Source organism: Urocampus carinirostris, chromosome 7 (assembly GCF_059441175.1).
Source record: "Urocampus carinirostris isolate Australia breed hairy pipefish chromosome 7, RoL_Ucar_1.0, whole genome shotgun sequence".
Taxonomy (NCBI): domain Eukaryota; kingdom Metazoa; phylum Chordata; class Actinopteri; order Syngnathiformes; family Syngnathidae; genus Urocampus; species Urocampus carinirostris.
Genome location: NC_142355.1, coordinates 8,931,071 through 8,952,343, shown reverse-complemented (window position 1 = coordinate 8,952,343; position 21,273 = coordinate 8,931,071). Strand labels below are relative to the sequence as shown.

At 39.6% G+C, this 21,273-nt stretch overlaps 1 protein-coding gene across 1 annotated transcript in view; it reads left to right on the top strand.

The window, feature by feature from the left end:
• necab2 (N-terminal EF-hand calcium binding protein 2) overlaps positions 1–14,107 on the top strand; it is a 164,912-nt gene extending 150,805 nt beyond the window's left edge. The window contains exons 10-13 of the mRNA XM_088339666.1: positions 986–1,098; positions 2,900–2,977; positions 5,113–5,204; positions 10,954–14,107. Coding sequence (XP_088195792.1) covers positions 986–1,098; positions 2,900–2,977; positions 5,113–5,204; positions 10,954–10,982 — 312 coding nt within the window. The 3' untranslated portion in view covers positions 10,983–14,107. The remainder of the gene's footprint in view (positions 1–985; positions 1,099–2,899; positions 2,978–5,112; positions 5,205–10,953) is intronic.
• Positions 14,108–21,273: the final 7,166 nt, after the last annotated feature.

The following is a 21,273-nucleotide window of genomic DNA, read 5'->3' as shown; positions in this document are numbered from 1 at the left end:
TGCTATATTTTGTATGTTAAGGGTTTATATAAGTATGTTTAAGTCTTGTGTAAGTAACCTGTATTGTTTTGTACTAAAAGATAAACATTTCATGAAACAATGTGCTTTATAAAGACAAAAAAAGTGAGGTAGTACTTACTTTAGGGACTTGCGCTTCAAGAAGTCCTCCTCCGTGGTAAAAATGGCCGAAAAAAAGTGTTCCAACCATTTTGTCAACCGCATCAAGCTTTCTTATTCCACTTTCGTTTCAAAAGAAAAGTCTTGCCTCTTACTTACACTTCACACCAACAATATTAAATGGATGCATGAGATATTAAACAATAAAAACGTAGAAGTTCTTAGCGCGCTAGCGATACTGTACACATTGTTACGATTACACACAAACCAGGAAGTAGAAGCCGGATTTCTTCTTTGGGGTGGATGCTGGGTGACCTCTCTTAGCGCCACGCGGCGGAAAGAAGCACTACAGTAATTTCCTCTACTCTGAAAAAGGTGCACACAATAGAAAATCTAACTTACAGCAATGTCCGGACATTTTTGGACATCCCGAAAAAAAAATTCGTATCTACCGTTTTGTCGAATGTTCGTAAGTGGGGGAGCGTCTGTAATGCTGGTTGCTAGAGCATAACAAATGAGCAGTAAGGAAAGTGAAACTTTGTAACACAAAAGGGTACAATGCGTCACTGTGAAGTCAAAGGAATGTAGGGAGGAAAGCTCTTGAGCAGTCTTCCCGGCACCAAAGCGAAGGCCATCTTGATTGATAGTTAGCGGGCCCCAAGAGGATACATTTGTTGCAAAAATACAAACAGCACCTGGATATAATCTTTGGTGTTAAGGTACTTTTGAGGATAAAATCATACAAAGGCACTTTCAAACTAGAATCAAACTATAATTTCTCTTACATTAATAACGTGAAATGTGTTGAGTAAACTTTGTCTGCATGGATTCTCCACAAAGATTTCTCACAATGATTTTCTTTTTGCAGTCATTATTGCTGATCCGCCAAGAGATGGTGGTTTCCCAGAAGAAGCTTGGGGACTATTGTGAGGCTCTGAAGCAATACCTGAAGAACGTCTCCACTCAGAGAGACTGTTTCCAGTAAGTTTTTTTTTGTGTTATCATATTCAGCCAAGATTTATTATTAATTTTTATTATTGTTAGGAAATGAACTATTAAAAATGAAGTGTTTACCAAATTGTTCGAATTAGTTATCCGACTCCATTAACCAAACAGCTCGTTTATTTCTGGAAAAATGATCGAGAGACCGGCATTTCCACATGGGGGCTGATTTATTTTCAGTCAAGAACTTGAAAATGGTATATTGCCATTAAAAAGGCAATAATAAGGAAGTATGTCATATTAAAGGACATTGCTGTAAGTTAGATTTTGTATTGTGTGCACCCTTTTCCAAGTAGAGGACATTACTGTAGTGCTTCTCTCCGCCCCTAGCGGCGTGTGGCGCTGTGAGAGGTCACCCAGCATCCACCTCGAAGAAGAACTCCATTTCCTAGTTTGTGTGTAAACATTTTATTCTGTATCTCCAGCGCACTAAGAACTTTGACATTTTTATTGTTTAATATCTCATGCATCCGTTCAATATATTTGGTGTAAAGTGTAAAGAAGAGGCGAGCCGTTTCTTTTGAAATGAAAGTGGAATAAGAAAGCTTAATGCGGTTGAGAAAATGGTGGGAACGCTTTTTTCAGCCACTTTTTACCTAATAGGAGGACCTCTTGAAGCCCAGCTTCCAAAAGTAAGTTAACCTTATCTTGATTTATCTTTATAGAGCATATTTTTTATGAAATGTTTATTTTTCAGCACAAAACAATACAGGTTACTTGTACAAGCCTTAAATATACTTATAGAAAGCCTAAACGTACAAAATATAGCACTGAAGCAACTTACGAACAAATCCAACTTACAAACGATCGTCCGGAACCTAATTCGTTTCTATGTCGGGCAGCGTATTCACTTCATTTAAACACGCGATTTCTGTCTAAACCAATCAGACTTGTTTCGTGTATTCATGTGACTTCGCTTAAGCCAATCTGATGTGTTGTTCTATACCTGTAATTAGGAATTAAATATTAAAATGTACCGTTTACCAAATTGTTCGAATTAGTTATCTGAGTCCATTAACCAAACACCCCCTAACAATGCATGCTCGTTTCTTTTTGTGAAAAGACGGACCGGCATTTCCACACGGGGTCAGATTTAATTTCTTAAATAATAAACTAAGTAAATTCCATAGAATTAGCCGAATTATTGTCACTCGAGTCTTCGTCGAGCCTTTTTTCTCGTTCTCCCTCGATCTTCTCCGATTTTCTCTCGACCCACGTCTCTCCGCCGGCTGGTGTGCCGGCTCCTCCCATGGCCTGGCCAGGAACGCCCCCTTGCCTCGATGTCTGAAATGGTCAAAACATTCCGGAGCGTTTCCACGTCATCAGGTGCTGGTTATTTCATCAGCCCTTGTCCCAGTTCCCGTTGTTTCTGTGAACATCATTCTTCACAAGGTCACAATGACCTGCCCCACAGCTCAGCCAGTGAATATCTTTTGCATTAAATGTAATTTGTATTTGATTGTACAAAATCCTTTATAGTTAAATGTATAAAATCCTTCACTGTGTATTCAATAAATGAGTCTCTAGTCTTTGGGGGAGCGTGGTTCCTTCCTGAGCTGGCAGCGTCAGGCAGCGTCTGTAGCTCCAAATAAAGTTCCTGTTTTTTTTTTTATAGCAAGCTCCTTGATTCACAACACTGATAATGCAATTATAACTGTTTTAATTTCCTCTAACTCCATGTTCCATGCATTATGCTTTATTAAAGGTAGTGTGTTCCTCCACACCAAACATTTCTAGCTACATTTCTAACCTCCTTTTGGATGTCTTCTGCCTTTTCCAGTGTGACTGCTGTGCGTCTTCCAGATGGTCTTTCCTTTGTCATCTACGAGTTCTGGGATGGAGAGGATGAGTGGAAAAGGTACAACCCTTTCAAAGTAAACCTCTGCCTTCATCAGACTGGAAAGTTCAGTATTTTCCGCACTATAAGGCGCACCGCACTATAAGGAACAACCCTTAAAAAATAGTATTTTGTTAAGTGTTTTTCATACATGAGGCGCACTGTACTATAAGGTGCATGAAATTGAGATTACAGTTAGTGTCGTGTATTTGGTATTTTATATACTTATTGGATAAGATGAATGATGATCAGTCGATAAGTATCGCTTTACATACAACATTGTTGGCAATGGGAATCTAACCTGGACCGCAGTAGTGAGGGCACCGAAATTGTAACACTCAATCAACGGTGGTACAGATGACGTACTTATAGGCATTATTTCATCTTCTCATTATTACACTAACTTTAATCATGGTGCCAGAAAAAGTGATTTGCATAGTGCATTCTGATAGGTTAAACAGTGTCTCCACTTCTTCACCTATGCAGAATAACCTCTCCGACTACTATGTATATGTATGTAAAAGAGGTTCTATAGCAGGGGTCTCTGACCTGGTGCCCACGGGAACCAAGGGGCCCCTGAGGTCAGCTAGGGTGCCTGCGGACCTGATTAGAAAATACCCCACCAGTGCGGGGTCATTGTGATTTTCTAGTCAAACGATTTTTTTTTTGTGGTTGACTGAGTCAAATTAACCGTACTTCCTACATTTCTCTCCTTCCTTTCTTCATTATTTCCTTTTTTCATTATTTCATTCTTTTATTCTTTCCTCTCTTCTATCTTTCTTTCTTTCTTTCTTTCCTTTTTTCCTTCTTTCCTTCTTTCCTTCTTTTCTCCTTTCCTTCTTTTCTTCTTTTCTTTTTTCCTTCTTTCCTTCTTTCTTTCTTTCTTTCTTTCTTTCTTTCATCCTTCTCTTCTTCCTTCCTTCCTTGTTTTTTATCCTCCTCTTTCTTTATCTCTCCTAGTCTCTCTTTCTATCTTTCTTTCACCCTTTCTTCCTCTTTGTCTCTTTCTTTCTCGCTTCATTTTAACTCTTTTTCTTTCTCTCTCTCCCTCTGTCTTTCATTCTTTCTATCTTTCTCTCTCTCTAAATATATATTTTACTCTCTTTTTATCTTCCTCTCTTTCTCTACCTCTCTTACTGTCTCTCTCGCTCTTTTTATATCTCTTAGTCTCTTTATGTCTCTCTTTCTATCTCCCTTTCTTTTTCTCTCTTGTCTCTTGTTTCTCTCTCTCTTTCTCTCTATCTCTTTCTTTTTCTTATTCTTTTTCCTTTTTTTTCTTCTTTCACTTTTCATCCTCATCTCTCTCTCTCTCTCGTACTCTCTCTCTTTCTTTCTCTCTCTTACTCTATCTCTCTCTTTCTCTTTTTTCTCTTTTTCTCTTTCTTTCTCAGAGAATGAAAAACACTCTCTGTCTTTCATTTTATTTCTCTCTTCCTCTCTGTCACCCTCTATTTTTCTCTTTCTTTTTGTTATTTCTTTCTTTTCTTCTTACTTTCTTCTTTATACTTCCGAGAAATAACCCCGTAATAAGAAAGTCTTGAGTAGTACAAGATAAGTAATTAATTTAGAAATGTATATCAAACTGAGTGCCCCTTACGTAGTGCGATGCTTGAAAAAGGCTTATTAGTATTCTTACTTTCTGTTTAAACGGAGAGACACCATTCAACCTATCAAAATGCCCTAGTGAAATCAGTGTTTCTGGCACTGTGAGTAAAAATAGTGTAATAATGCCATTTAGCCCAGACCCGGGGTTCGATTCCCGTCAAATTTCTTGCCTATCGGGGTTTTTTTAGCCTTACGGTCCAGAAAATGCGCCAGTAGGACGATTCACTCCTTGGCACGATTTCCTTCATTTTGCATGTTTGACATTTAATTGAGTTTGAATATGAATTTACATAATCCCTTGCCACGCAGTTTTTAATTGGCGGAAACTGTAAATCAGCAATCCTTCTTTCTTATGAACGGCTGCAGCACTCGGGATGCACCGAAGCTACCGAGGTTCGATGCCGCCCGCTGTTTCGAGTATCAGCTTCGCCGCTCTCATGCAGTAGCAGATACTCGCTGCCATTAATATTTTAACCGGACGGGAATCGCTCCAGGACATATCGGGAGGGACTGGCGCTGTGTGTGACTGTGAGAACTCCATTTTATTTCAGGCATCTTCAGTCCGGCCCCAACAAAGCCTTTCAGCATGTGAAAGTGGACACGCTCTGCCAACCGGAGGCCATCTCTTCTGTCGCCGTCCCAGGTCAGTGCTCCAAATGGACTCGTGTAAGATCTCATCATAGACTCCAAAATTTGCTGAACGTGTTCCACGGACAGACTGAGGAGATCATTCCTTCCTCATGCCATGAGGCTCTTTAACCCCACCCGGGGGAGTTAAAGCCCACATTAAACCACACTCACACATTTGCATATTACCCCATTTTAATTATAGTGTGTATTTTATGTAGCTATATTTTAATACTCTATATTAACACGTTACATTGGGTATTTATGTAGGACACCCCTGATTTAGATAGCTAGATAGATAGCTAGATAGATAGCTAGATAGATAGCTAGATAGCTAGATAGATAGCTAGCTAGCTAGCTAGCTAGCTAGATAGATAGATAGATAGATAGATAGATAGATAGATAGATAGATAGATAGATAGATAGATAGATAGATAGATAGATAGATAGATAGATAGATAGATAGATAGATAGATAGATAGATACACTTCCAGCAGTATCCTTGTGTTGAAAATAAAACAATAATAAAGGAAAAGGAATATAATACATAAATACCCAATGTAATGTGTTGAAATAGAGTATTTAAATAGTGCTACATAAAATACACACTGTGATAAAAATAGGGTAATATGCAAATGTGGGGGTGGGGTTTAATGTGGGCTCTTACTCCCCAGGGTGGAGTTAAAGAGCCTCATGGGATCTACTCTGTAGATCAGGGGTGTCAAACTCATTTTAACTCGGGGGCCACACGATAGAAAAAACATTCTGTTGGGGGCTGGACTAGTAGATTAAAGTGAAAGAAAAAGAGATAAAGAAATAAGAGAAAGAGGGAGGGAAAAGGAGTGAGGGCAGGACAAAGAAAGAAAAAGAGAGAGAGGGAGAGAGCGTGGGAAACAAAAGACAAAAAGTCGTGAGAGAGGGGGAAAAGAAAGGGAGAGGATGAAAGAAATCCAAAGAGAAATAGAAAGACAGAAGGAGAGAAAAGAGAAAAGAAAGCACGAAGGGTAGGAAGAGAGAAAGAGAAAAGAGAGAAAAGGTAAAAAAGGAAGTTAGAGCAAAAGAGGTTAAAAGACACAGAGAGAGAAAGAGACAAAGTGCAACAAAGGAAGAGAAAAAGAGAGACAGTGAAAGAGACAGAGTGGGAGAAAAGAGGTGAAAGAGAGAAAGAGAGAGAGGGAGAGAGAGGGGGGGGGGGCGAGAGAGGGGGAGAGAGAGAGAGGGAGAGAGAGAGAGGGGGGGGGGCGAGAGAGGGGGAGAGAGAGAGGGAGAGAGAGAGAAATAAATACAAGTACAGTGTCTTTGTGAGAGGCACCTGGCTTTGGCAAAATCAAGGGGCGGCGTTAGCTCAGGAGGTAGTGCTCGTCTTGGTATCAAGAGATCACAGTTCGATTCCCGGCTCCTCCGTGTTACATGTCGAAGTGTCCTTGGGTAAGACACTGAACCCCTAATGCCCCCAATAAGCAGGTTAGCACCTTACATGGTTGCACGGCCGCTATTGGGAATTGTGAAGCACACTGTAAAGCGCTTTGGGAAGTCTTGACTTGAAAAGCGCTATATAAATGCAGATCAATTCATTTAATTTCAAATTTCAACCTGCAGCTTGTTTTTCTCTTGCGCTTCTCTGAGTGTTGTCTCGCGGGCCGGATTCAATCCCTTAGCGGGCCTGATCTGGCCCGCGGGCCGCCTGTTTGACACCCGTGTCGTAGATGATCTCCTCAGTTTGTCCGTGGAACAAGACTACAATGAAAAAGCCCCAACCTCACATTGATCACGTCAAGGAGGAAAAATTCTCTGAGATCTTCAACCCTTCACAGCATTCTTACTCACAAAAATTTTTCAAAATTCATCTTTATATCTGGGCAGCACGGCGGCGCAGTGGTTAGCGTGCGTGCGGCACAGTTCTATGGTCTTGGGAACCTCCTGTGTGGGTTCAAATCCAGCTACCGGACTTACTGTGCGGAGTTTGTATGTTCTCCCCGTGCTTGCGTGGGTTTCCTCCAAAAACATGCATTTCAGGTGAATTGGCCGGTCCAAATTGTCCTTAGGTGTTGATGAGCGAACGAGTTGTCTGTCCCTGTGTGCCCTGGGATTGGCTGGCAACCAGTTTAGGGTGTCCCCTGCCCACTGCCTGTTGATTGCTGGGATGGGCTCCAGCACCCCCGCGACCCTACTGAGGATAAGCCGTGCAGCTAATGAAATGATATGAGAGATCTTTATATCTGAATGGTGTATTCTCTTCATGTTTGCCAAAATGGCAGACTGGCCCTGGCATGCTTTACGAGTGCCATCACGAAACACAAGTATTCCACCCTCTTGAGGCTTGACACTCAAGTGCTCGAAAAAAATCTGAGCCGCTTCAATTGGCCATGATTTAACTCTGCCTTGGTGGAGCGCGCCGTCTTGCTGCTCCGTCGGGATGCACCAGTAAATTGATGCACTCTCTGCCACACAGGATTCGCACCGGTCCCAAAAATAAAGCCTCCAATGCAATGTTCCCTGTAATTTTCCACGGGTCTGAGCGTTCACACAAAGTCGGTGAGCAACGCTTGAAACAACAGTGAGCAACAGCAATCCCAAGTGTGGCAACTAAGTCATTATCAAACATGTCCAAAAATTGACATCAAGTTACATTTTGCTGAGTTTCCGGCAATGCAAAATTATTTTTCACTTTTGAATGAATTGACTCATGTACTATTGCAAAGGTTGTACGGCTTCCATTTCTTTTTTTTCCTGGTATCTTTTGTCGCATTTTTTAGTCGGTTGCACGATACACAACTGTATTGAATTACATTTTTTAGTGGAAGTACAATGTTGGCAACAAGATTGACTTGGTATAATTGGAAATGATTTGAATGCAACACAAACTTTTTCTTCTTTTTTCCTGTTTTTTTCTAATTTTTTTTTATTCCTTTAAAAAGATCTCATTGTGTTTATGTTTTCCGAGCTGTTACTTTTTTCTTTTTGTTCTTTATTTAATTTTTTTCCTTTCTTTCTCTTCTTTTTTTCTGGCTTTTTTTTTCTCATTTTTTCCTTCTTTTTTCTCTTCCTTTTGTTTCTTTTTTTCTCAGCTTTTCACTACTTTTTAATTTTGGTTTTTTTTTTTTGTTCTATTCCCCCTTCCTTTAAGTCATTTTGTGCATAATTTTACATAATATTTGCTCATGTTGGGATGAAAGAAGCAAAAACAACCTGAAGAGCCGTTTAGGACCCGAAAGAGTGGGTTCCTTTTTGTGAGCCGAGCCGAAGAAGCCGGTTCTCGAAAAACTGACTTTCCTCAACTTCGTTCTACTTCGACCTTGACTTCAAAATACCGCACTTAGAACACAACGTCAGGGGAACCCATGTATTTTTACCTTCATGCACTGTAACTTTGACTTAATTCGCTTCTTAATTAGTCGTTTGCCAGCGTTTTTATTTACCACTTTAAATGGTTTCTTATGGAACTTCTGTTGCTTCGGTTTTATATGGACCAAAATCGATGTGAAATCACTTGACTTTGGAACGCCACGGAGAGTTGTGCAATAGTTACATTTTATTTCGAAGCCATATGTACTCATGAAAAGAGCCATACATGGCTCCCGAGCCATAGGTTCCCTACCCCTGGGCTAGCTTGTTCTGCCTGCAGAGCCTGTAAAAAAAGTACTTTAAATGTTCTACTTGTACTTAAATGATCTCTTTCATTTATACTATTATAATTGTGTTGTGTCACAAACCAGGTCAGGAAACAGAAATGAGAACCCAATCGCGTAACGTTACTCACAATTTATTGGGCAGCAGAGGAATGCGCGCACATTCGATCTGGCGATCGATGGTCGCGGAAGTAGATTGACATCAAACAGGACGGGCCAAAAAAAACCAGGATCAAACGCAGGCAAATTCACAGAACAGTTCTTGCAGACGCTCTGACCACTAACGGCTCAAAGGACAGCGTTTACGTACTTCCAGGGAGCAATCTCAACGCGTTTGGGCGGGGCCAATTGGGCGCCGTGGCAACCGTGACAGAACCTGGTGCCACGCTGCTGGGACCAATTGGGCGCCATGGCAACCATGACAGTATTGTTTATTAAAGTACTTGAATTTTCCTTGATTATTTTAATCTATTAGATTAAATTAATTTATTGTTTATTGAAACGGTATTGGTGATTTCTGAATTAATAGATGTTGAAGAAATATTAGACATCGCTACAGTTATTCAGTTCTTACTTTTACTCAAGTAATTAGTTAGATGACTGCTTTTTACTTCTACTTAAGCCCTATTATTCTGAAGTAAGAGTACTTTTCTTGAATAACATTTTTGGCTTCTCTTCCCACCTCTGATTTGTACACTGAAATAAAACCAGGGTTGGGTAGGGTTACTTTAACTGGATTACTTTCAATTACTTTTGGATTACCCCAATACCAAATATGCTAACAAAAGACAAAAAAAACTAAATATGTATAAAATTAGATAGATAGATAGATAGATAGATAGATAGATAGATAGATAGATAGATAGATAGATAGATAGATAGATAGATAGATAGATAGATAGATAGATAGATAGATAGATAGATAGATAGATAGATAGATAGATAGATAGATAGATAGATAGATAGATAGATGGATAGATGGATAGATGGATAGATAGATAGATAGATAGATATATAGATAGATACTTTATTCATCCCCGTAGGGAAATTCACACTTCCAGCAGTCTACCCTGTTGTTTATTAACAGATGAACATGATGCCCTAGGGGTGCTTGTAGCGAAGCGGATGACGTCACGCCAGTCCAAAAATTCGACATCCCTGCGGCAGATGGAAAACTTTTCTTTGTGAAAATCCAGGGATACACCACCTCGTGTTAGCAAGTCCGCCTCCTCTCCGATTCCCCCCCAGCTTTCGTGTCTCTGTTTAGCGGCGTTGAAGCCGAATTGCTCCGGGTAGCTCCGGGTGGCTACACGTTAGCGTCCGGAATGCTAAACGTGAGCCAGGTTTCCGCAAAACACAGCAACTGCGCTCCCTGTGCGCTTCGATGTTTTCCACCAGCACTCGATGATCTTATCTGGTCGTGAGTTCGCATTTACCATGATTACGGATGGTACCGAAGACTTATAACGCCGCTAGCCGCTTCGCTAGCTCCGGCTCTTCTTCCACGATAGGCCCCTTCATCATGCCGGCACGAGAATTCTTCAGGGCAAGGTGTTGAAATTCCTTGAATACACGCATTTTTTGTGCGCTAAAACCCATGTCCATAGGATAGAAGTAATCCATAGTGTAGTTGTCAAAACGGGAAGAAAAAACACCGAAGATAGGAGCAGACAATAAAACAATAGGGCAGCTGCTGGAAAAGGCAGCCGCTTGTGGCAGCGCCGCTTTGATGATTATGACTCACAACACGTGGTAAGCTTTCTCTCCTGGCTTTGATCTCTTTGATCTCCGGCAAAACTAACATAAAATACGACAGGAACAAAATGAAAATCAATCCAAACAGCTTGCCAACATCATTTTTGCCGTTCCATGTATTCCGTTACTCCCCAAGCCTGCACAAAATTGAGTCATTTGATTCATATTTAGTTTCTTTTGTCTTTTATTAGCATATTTGGTATGGGAGTAATCCAAAAGTAATTGAAAGTAATCCAGTTAAAGTAACCCTACCCAACCCTGAATAAAACACACTGTCCCTGATGTTGTTTCTTTGCAAGCTCCATGTTTGAAAAATGCAACGTTTGAAAGGATCCATCACCGCAAAGTCCAATTTCTGCTTTCTTTCCTGTTTCTCTGCAGCCGCCTGGTGCAGCGTGAACAAGGCCTGAGCACGAAGGTATCCGACAGCAAGGTTCTCGGACAACTCCTCCAGCTTTTCCTGGAATTTCTCCCCTTCTCACGTCCCTCACGCCCTTCCAAACTTCTCAAAACACGAGTTTACACAGTGCAAATGAATGGCGTCAACCGCAGTGACCATTGAACAAAGTGCATTTCCCAAAAGTACCGTATTTTCCGCATTAGAAGGCCACACAGACTCCCCAAAAATCGTATTTTGTTATATATGTTTCATGTATAAGGCGCACTGGACTATAAGGCGCATAGAATTAAAACTACAGTATGAGCTACCGTATTTATAGCACTTGTATTGTATATTAGTCATCAATCGATTGATGTCACTGACCAGAATCCCGTAACGGGAATCAAACCCAGATCGCGGCGGTGAGAGCGCTTAAACCTAATCATTTGACCACACATGATGCAGATGAAATACAAAAAGGCATTCGATTTTATAGCTTTATCACGGTATTTTTACTCACGGTGCCAGAAAAAATGCTAGAGAATGGAGAAAAAAGTCAATCGTACGGAAAATATCGATATTATCGATATTAAGCCTGCTGCTGCATTCTGCCTGCAAGGCAGAAAAGAGGGCAAAATCTACACCTCGAACTACCAGGAACTAAAAACGAGACGGGAAAATAGGAACCACAGCGTGGTGACTGTTTTAATTACATAAAAGGATAATGCCCGGTGCAATTTGTCTGGTAAAGTGGTCTGCTACTGTAGCAACACCACAAATTTACGAAAACTCATAGAAAAGCTAACCCTACAGAGATTAACCAACAATTGTAAAAAAGTTACTAAACCTGTAAATCTGTTATCACTAAGGTAACAGAGCAAATGATAAACAATTTCTTTGGAATTAATTTATTGAAAGTTTTGTGGAATTGAAGGTAGTTTAGTTCTATATTTCACATTTTGATATTGTTTTTGTATTTTCGTTCGATTTCTGCTTTTAGGTTGGACTTTCTTGGCTTTTGCTCTCTAATCATTGTCATATAAAATGTAATTTATCATACTGTTAAAGTATTCAATTTAATAGAAAATAAAAAATTCTCAATTCTCTAACATTCCTTTCTGGCACCATGAGTAAGAATAGTGTGATCATAAGATAAACTAATGCCTTTTTATATGTCAGCTGCATGACTGGAGGTCAAGTGGTTACTTATTGGCTCTCTCACCACCGCAACCCGGGCTTGGTTCCAGTTGTGTAGAGTGTTTGAGTCTGCTCAGTGATGATTTTTGATCACACAGTCGTTGTAGTAGTATACTGTAAAACCTTGTGTAGTAACACATACAAATACTTTATGCACATCCAGTCCCATCCACAATTTTCTGCATATAATAAAAAGCACTGGGTTATAAGGTGCACTATTACATTTCTGGTCAATTTGGAGTTTTTAGGTGTACCTTATAGTATGGAAAATACGGTACATTTGTTTACTACTTCCTAGATATTATAGGACCAATCCATGATTTATAACTTAGCCTGTTAGGGTTTGTTATGTAGCATGATAGAGCTTTGGGTCAGATGTTTCATGTAGCAGGAACTTGAATGATTCTGGAAACATTTGGAAAAAGCGAAACAGACATTTTGTAGTTTGTCAGGAACATTATGGAAGTGACGTTAGTTTTTATTGTAATTAAGAGTCGACCCCAAACTTTAATACCTCCTCAACTTGTCGTTTCAGAATCAATTTGTTGTGTTTAAAAAATGTGGTTGAAAAGGTTTAATTATCACCGGTGTGAGTCAAGTTATATACGTTTACGAACAGAGTATTTCTTGAAAAAGTAATTAAATACTGAAAGTAACGGGTAAGCAGATACTCATCAACGGATGAAGTTTTTCTCTATTTTTGTTGAGCCCTTAATCTCAAGATGGGCTGTACAGACTCTGGATCAGGGGTGTCAAACTCATTTTAACTGGGGGGCCACACGATAGAACAAAAATTATGTCGGGGGCCGGACTAGAAGTTTAAAGATAAAGAAAAAAAGAGATAAAGAAATAAGAGAAAGACGGAGGGAAAAGGAGAGAGGGCGGGACAAAGAAAGAAAAAGAGAGAGAGGGATAGAGCGTGAGAAACAAAAGCGATAAAAAGTCGTGAGAGAGGGGGAAAAGAAAGGGAGACGAGTAAAGAAATCCAAAGAGAAATAGAAAGACGGAAGGAGAGAAAAGAGAAAAGAAAGCACCAAGGGTAGGAAGAGAGAAAGAGAAAAGAGAGAAAAGGAAAAAAGCAAGTTAGAGCAAAAGAAGTGAAAAAGACACAGAGAGAGAAAGAGACAAAGATCAACAAAGGAAGAGATAAAGAGAGACACAGAGAGTGAAAGAGACAGAGACAGAGAGTGGGAGAAAAGGGGTGGAAAAGAGAGAGAGAGAGACAGAGAGAGAGAGAGAGAGAGAGAGAGAGAGAGAGAGAGAGAGAGAAACAAGTACAGTGTCTTTGTTCGAGGCACCTGGCTTTGGCAACATCAAGTTGACATATTTCAACCTGCAGCTCATGTTTCTCTTGCACTTCCTTGAGTGTTGTCTCGCGGGCCGGATTCAAACCCTTAGTGGGCCTGATCTGGCCCGCGGGCCGCCTGTTTGACACCTGTGCTCTAGATGATTCGTTTTAACTCAAAACATAAAGAGTTTGCGCGAACAAGCATAAAAAACACATACAATGAAGAAAAATTATTTCTCTTGAGAAACGAAACAATGTGTAACTTACTTTTAAAGGGACAGTGTCTATTATCTAGCACCTCCTAGTGGTAGAAATTACCTTATACAGTGGAACCTCGGTTTTCGAACGCCTCTCAGTTCGAACAAATCGGTTCTCGACCAAAAATTTCGAGAAATTCTGGCTTCGCTTTTCGTTCAAAAGTAGCAAAGTTGCTACAGGGGAAAAAAGAGGAGTAGTGCGTACAACTATTGCATTTAAGAAAGAAACAATAGCAAAATATGAAGAAGGTGTGAGAGTTTCCCTTCTTTCAGGAATACAGCATGGCTTCTGCCGACCGGTAAGAAATCCTATTCATAATTCTTTTCTTTATCCTTTAACCGCTCACCACTTGTTGTGGAGACCCGGGTGCTAAATGACTTGTAAACGACCTGATTTTTTTATTTTTACACGTTCATGTTAGCGTAATCTTTCGTACGGAAGATTACGCTAATGCGAACGTACGATTAGCCTGGGTTAGCTTTACGTTAAATATTCAAGATAAACACTCAGGGTGTTGGAACGGATTAAAACAAGTTTACATTACTTTTAATGGGACAAAACGGCTTCGGTGATCGTACAAATCGGTTTTCGTACAAAGAAATGGAACGGATTATGGTCGAGAACCGAGGTTCCACTGTACTTCAAGAACAAAATGGGGTCCACTGAACAGTACTCAACACCCTTTGCCAAATGTTTGTTTTCTGACCAAACTTCAAAAAAATGAATCAAGAAAATTGCAGTTATTATGATCAGAATCGTTTCCTGCGGATGGACGATAGTACATAAAGTTTGTTTTGTTTGGGGCCGAGAAGCGCTTTGGGGTTTCGCTTTTCCGCATCAGGGTAAACACAAACAAACAAACAAAAAGAGTCGCGTAGTGACCGTCGGATTAGAGTTCTGCTGCTACCAAAACAGAGAAGATAGTTTACAAAAGTAGTATGTTTTTGCACTGTTTGTATCATGCTTGTCTGAAATCTACAGCAGCACTTATTAGCTGTGTAAGTTGGGTAGAAATTGTACATAGGAATACCGTCCAATATGAATGAATATATTTCTATGATTTCGATACGTTTTGCTCTGGTGCAAATATTTTCTCAGTGAAACTTGGCAGTGGCTTCTCGACTCGCTCGATTCGGACTATAAAAGCCTTTTTAATTTGACCTCCCAGAAAATAAGGCAAAGGCACATTCAGGACTGCTACGTTTTATTCCAACCTCAATTGTTTTGATGTAGCTTTGCTTAGAATAATATTTATAATAACGGAAAAATTTGCTCTATTGAGAGACAGATAATGAGTTACCGCAAATTCCGGACTACAGAGCGCTCCTATATACAAGCCGCTTTCATCACACTTTAGGAGGATAACCACTTTAATACTTACACAAACCGCACCTGTATAAAAGCCGCGCGCGCCTAGGTCATAACTTTCAACATAATTACATGAATTGACCCAAAACTGTATACAGTACTCAGTAGTCAGCAATCAGTAATGTGTACTCAGTTTCATGACCACAGTCGGCAGATGACTGGAAAATGATACCGGTACTTAAGATTTGATGCAGACCAGGTCCCGTTAAAAGTAATCCAAGGAAAAAAGTGTATATTTCCAAAGGTAAGGGTGGGAAAAATACATATCCACTTTTGTCTGCCGTGTCCACAAACAATCACCTTTACCGGTCGCCACTTCCCATCATCCCCCGCGTCTGTTACGCCCCTTCTTTTTAATTGGTCAGTGCAAGACTTATCAGAATAAGTGTCCAAAATAAATGCAAATAAATACATTACAAAAATATACAGTTGCAAATACATATTATACATGGTTACACATATTTACAAAGAAAGACGGTACACCGAGAGAGTTTTCAAAGCTTTAATAATAATATTTATACCTTTCATCCCAAACCGTGCCTGTGAAGGGTAGCAAAACGCTACTAGAAATACGCTCGCAACACAGCAAATGACTCTGTTGAAAAAAATATACGGCACCTGTAGAAATCACGGCAAACCGTCCTCATCTTCCTCCTAATAACTGACGTTATCAAAGTCGTCTTCCCCAGTACGGGAAAGAGGCCTTTTCATATGGGTTGACATACAGACTGCTAGATTGCCTTTAGCTGGCGGCTGTTAGAAAAATTACATAAATTGGCCGCACCACTGAATAAGCCGCAGGGTTGAATGTTTGGGAAAAAAGTAGCGGCTTATAGTCCGGAATTTACGGTAGTTGCAGAAATGATACCGTTATCGACATGGAATAACCTTGACTAAGCTTGACACGAGATATTGTATGCTACTTTGTAGTTTCCTCACTATGCGAAGAAGCTAATTCCAAGTCTTTATAGTAAACAGTGGAACAATTTAGGTACCAGTGATGTCCGGTCAGGGTTGGGTAGGGTTACTTTAACTCGATTACTTTCAATTACCGTAAAATCCGGACTATAGAGCGCACCTGATTATAAGCCGCACACACCACATTTTGCGGACATTATTGGTTTTGTCCTTACGCAAATCGCACCTGTATGTAAGCCGCATGCGCTAACATTAAAATATGTAACACAGTCACAAGGTTATCCCAAACCTGACTTTAGGTGCTGCGATCGTAACTGCAAATATAGTACACAATCCATCCACCACAATCGGCAACATGAATGGAAAATGATACCGGTAGTTAGAATTTAATGCAAACCTTTAAAGTCCGGGTCCCGTTGAAAGTAATCCAACGAAAAAAAATTATATTTCCAAAGTTAAGGGTGGGAAAAATATATATCCACTATTGTCCACTGCAACAACAAAGAGATTTAACTCAGCTTTACCCCACTTCCCGTCAGCCCGCATTTGCTCCGCCCCTTCTTTTTGATTCGCTCGTAGAAAACATATCACAATAAGTCTTTAAAATAAATACATGACAAAAATATACCGTTGCAAATACATATAATACATGATTACACATATTTACAAAGAAAGACGGTACACCGAGAGAGTTTTCAAAGCTTTAATAATAATAACGGTACTTTTGGATTACTCCAATACCAAATATGCTAATAAAAGACAAAAGAAACTAAATATGAATAAAATGACTAAATTTTGTGCAGGCTTGGGGAGTAACGGAACACATGGAACGGCAAAAATAATGTTGGCAAGCTGTTTAGATTTATTTTCATTTTGTTTCTGTCGCGTTTTATGTTAGTTTTGCCGGAGATCAAAGAGATCAAAGCCAGGAGAGAAAGCTTACCACGTGTTGTGAGTCATCATTTTATTCATATTTAGTTTCTTTTGTCTTTTATTAGCATATTTGGTATTGGAGTAATCCAAAAGTAATTGAAAGTAATCAAGTTAAAGTAACCCTACCCAACCCTGTGTCCGGTGAGGTCCTTGTCTGGCGAGGGAGAGATTTACAGATAAATAAACCTACTTTTGGTTCATCATTTGACTGGCAGGGCAAGCAATCAATATATAAACTAGCATGTGAAAAAAAACACTTTTCTTGTCCAACCTTAACTTATAAAATAAGTTAATGCTTTGCTCCTTTTGAGCATCAATAGATAGGAAATCCACCATTATGCAAAAGTGAATGCATCAAGAATGAGAAAGAAGACTGGATGGCTCGACTTGCTGTTAGCAAGCTAACGCTATCACTTATTTGGGGCTGAGGTGTGCACCAAATCAGAATCATTGGTCTTTCAGCCCTACATGTTGCATACTATTTCTATTAATAACATTACAAAGCAATTTGGCCATTTTGAAAAAGAAAATCCCCAAATTGTCACATTAGATGAGAAACAACTATTCTTAATAGTATGGTATATTACATGCCGCTTCCCCTGACTGTACATTACTTTTTCACAAGAGTGAAAAACAAACCTTAAATATGAGTATAATATTGAAGAAATTGATACTGAATTGTGCAGAGACTGCTTCTGATTCACCAAATTAAAGCATGTGTTGTCAGATCATTTTTCAGTTAATTTCTTTCTCCATCTTTAACTTGACTTTTGCACCATGAAGCTATTATAAGTGAGGGGAAATACTTGTAAAATTAAAACTATAAAAACAAACATTACTTTAAATGAACCGAATAAAGATTATTATATTTTATTTTAGCATATTTTTCCTCAATGCTTGCATCCCGAAACTGCAAAAGTCTAGTGTTTGAAACTATTTTAAAAATTAAGCGTAAAATAAAACTAATAATATTCATCAGAAAATTATAAATGTAGAATACAAATTACAAATGTATCTGCCAAAAGTTGATTTTGTGGCACACATGTCTCCTGCACTCTGCCAACTCTCATCAACATGCTAACTGGTTTGTTCTGCTATATAATACAAAATGCGTATAATATTCCCACTGTCAGTAACATTTTTATTTCAACACCCAGAAGAGAACAAAGAGACTTTTTTAGTGCAACCTTAAAATACAGGGTGTTTCAAAAATGTATTTATGTATGTACATTTTGTCCATCTCCCATTTCATCTCATCTCATTAGCTGCACCGCTTATCCTTATTAGGGTCGCGGGGGGGGCTGGAGCCCATCCCAGCCATCTCCGGGCAGTGAGCAGGGGACACCCTGAACTGGTTGCCAGCCAATCGCAGGGCATACGGGGACAGACAACTCACTCGCTCAGTCACACCTAGGGACAATTTGGACCGGCCAATCCACCTGAAATGCATGTCTTTGGAATGTGGGAGGAAACCGGAGAGCCCGGTGGAAACCCACGCAAGCACAGGGAGAACATACAAACTCCGCACAGTAAGTCCGGTAGCTGGATTTGAACCCACGCATGAGGTTCCCACAACCTCAGAATTGTGCCGTTTGCATGTACTAACTAACGAGAAAATTATTTGTAATCAAAATAAGATTAAAAAAAGTAATCTACTGGAGACCATTACTCTTTTTTAGTGTGTTTGGCGGGAGCTGTATTGCAGACTTGTGTCAGGCGCTGTGCATATTGAACATTCGTGAAATCGTTCACATAATCCACATGCTTTTTTTGAAATTTTCATGTAGATTTGCAAAAATAAATCTTATATTTAACGCATTAAAAGCAATAACATATAGATACCTTTTCAGAAGCATTGTTCCTGGATGCCAAAACGTAAAAATATGTTTTTTTTGTTTTATTTTTAAAAACTATTATTAAGGGTTTACCGCTTTTAAACAGTAAATATCAAGCCTCTGGGAATGATTTCAGTATGATGAATCACCATGAGATAAGAGGACTAGCTTTGATTATATTATTGTCCACATATTGATGAAGCCCCATTTTCTGGTATTGCTCATTTTTTCATCTAATTAGTGTGTGTAGCTGGCTCCATATGGCATGTAGGCGCATGAAACAGAGTAGTGAGAGTCACAAATAGGGAACAGAACTTCCACAGACCTTTTTTCTTTCAAAAAAAGATGACCTATCATCCTTGTTTGCTCAGAGAGGGGAGTTTCATCCAGGCCCAAAGGAACGCGATTGCCATGGTGACCGATATCATGTGATCGCATCATCAGAAAAGTCGGATGCTGAAAGGTTCTTGCATATTTCATGCATCAGTTCAATGTTCTTGCAAGAAAATGTTATTTTGCAAGCCTGTGTTTATGGAAAGTGAAAGTTCTGCTTGAAACGCATCCTTTTTCCAAAAAGCTTTTTTTCTCAGAACTTTTTGGGAAACTATTCAACTGTTGTTTACTAAACAATAGTAAAATCTAGGAAAAATACTTATTTACTAATGAGAGATGAGGGTTCAAACATCTTTGACATGCCCTATACCAGGGGTGTCCAACTCATTTTAACTCGGGGGCCACACGATAGAACAAACATTCTGCCGGGGCCCGGACTAGTAGATTAAAGAGAAAGAAAAAGAGAAATAAAGAAATAAGAGAAAGAGCGAGGGAAAGAAAGAAAAATAGAGAGAGGGAGAGAGCGTGAGAAACAAAAGAGATAAAAAGTCGTGAGAGAGGGCCAAAAGAAAGGGAGAGGAAGAAAGAAATCCAAAGAGAAATAGAAAGACAGAAGGAGAGAAAAGGGAAAAGAAAGCGCAAAGGGTAGGAAGAGAGAAAGAGAAAAAAGGAAAAAAGGAAGTTAGAGCAAAAGAAGTTAAAAAGACACACAGAGAGAAAGAAACAAAGCGCAACAAAGGAAGAGAAAAAAGAGAGACACAGGGACAGAGAGTGGGAGAAAAGGGGTGGAAAAGAGAGAGAGAGAGAGAGAGAGAGAGAGAGAGAGAGAGAGAGAGAGAGAGAGAGAATTACAAGTACAGTGTCTTTGTTCGAGGCACCTGGCTTTGGCAACATCAAGTTGACATGTTTCAACCTGCAGCTTGTTTTTCTCTTGCGCTTCTCTGAGCGTTGTCTCAGATTCAATCCCTTAGCGGGCCTGATCCGGCCCGCGGGCCGCCTGTTTGAGACCTGTGCCCTACACCTACACAGCTACAGTACTAAATTTCTATACTTCAAAAATAAGTCCAATGGCAAAAAGTGGCTCTCACAAGTTGAGGAAAACATCTCGAATTGAATGAGTCAATACTTTTTAATTTCATTTGCCCTAATCATGAAATATCTGCGTTATCTACTTCTCAAAGGATGTCCATTTTTTTTTTTTGAAACACCCTGTATTTCGTTTAATCCAAACATTTTGAGTTAAAGCTGCACAATGCTCAAGTTTAAAACAATGGCCGCTGTTCTGCTAATAGCCAGAGGGGGCAGTCCTGAGTACAAAAATAAAAAAATCAAACCTTTGCATTACAACCTTAGCGCTTCTATCGTAACACATTCCGTGCCAAACCCGATTTCAGCAATTTCTGTAAAATGCATGCGGATCGACTCAATCTGTATACACTTTTAAACACAATTTGGGGATGGACAACACAGGAATATTCATTTTAACGCAGCCAAGCAATGTACCGTATTTTCCGCACTATAAGGCTATAGGGCGCACCCCCAAAAAAAGTTTTTGGTCCTATATTTTCCATACATAAGGCGTACCGGATTATAAGGCGCTACAATGGGAACAGTCAGATAGTTCAGTCCAACTGATTACCCCCTTAACATTCCCAAAGCTTGCAAAGAAGCAAATACGTGTCTCAGACATGTACGGAAACAGTGTCTGTACGATGTCACCAATCGCTCAAATGCATCGTTCCAAATATCATTCGGAAGGTTAAAGTCTTGGGATTCAAGAAATGCCAAACATTTCTTAGTTTCCATTTTATTTTTTGCTGGCAACTGTGTGGACAGCAAAGTAAGAATTTTATTGTGCAGGGAAACGGGATTCTTTACTACACATATGACAATAAACACTTTGAATTGAATGTAGTTTAAAAATATACTCATCACAAAAACATCAAGATCGTTCTAAAACAAGATACCGGGAAAATATGAAGCCACATAGCTCACCTAAGTTCTCTTGCAGCCATCACATTCAATAATGATACGTAACCATGGTCGTCTTACAACCGTGACTGTAGTAAATCTAGGAGAGTAAAATACAGAATAGTAAAACATGTTTTTTTCTATGCCGTATACAACCAAACTTGCTATTCACATTCATCTTTTTCGGCCAATTGCAGGCTTTGTTTTGCCCCTTTAGCCTA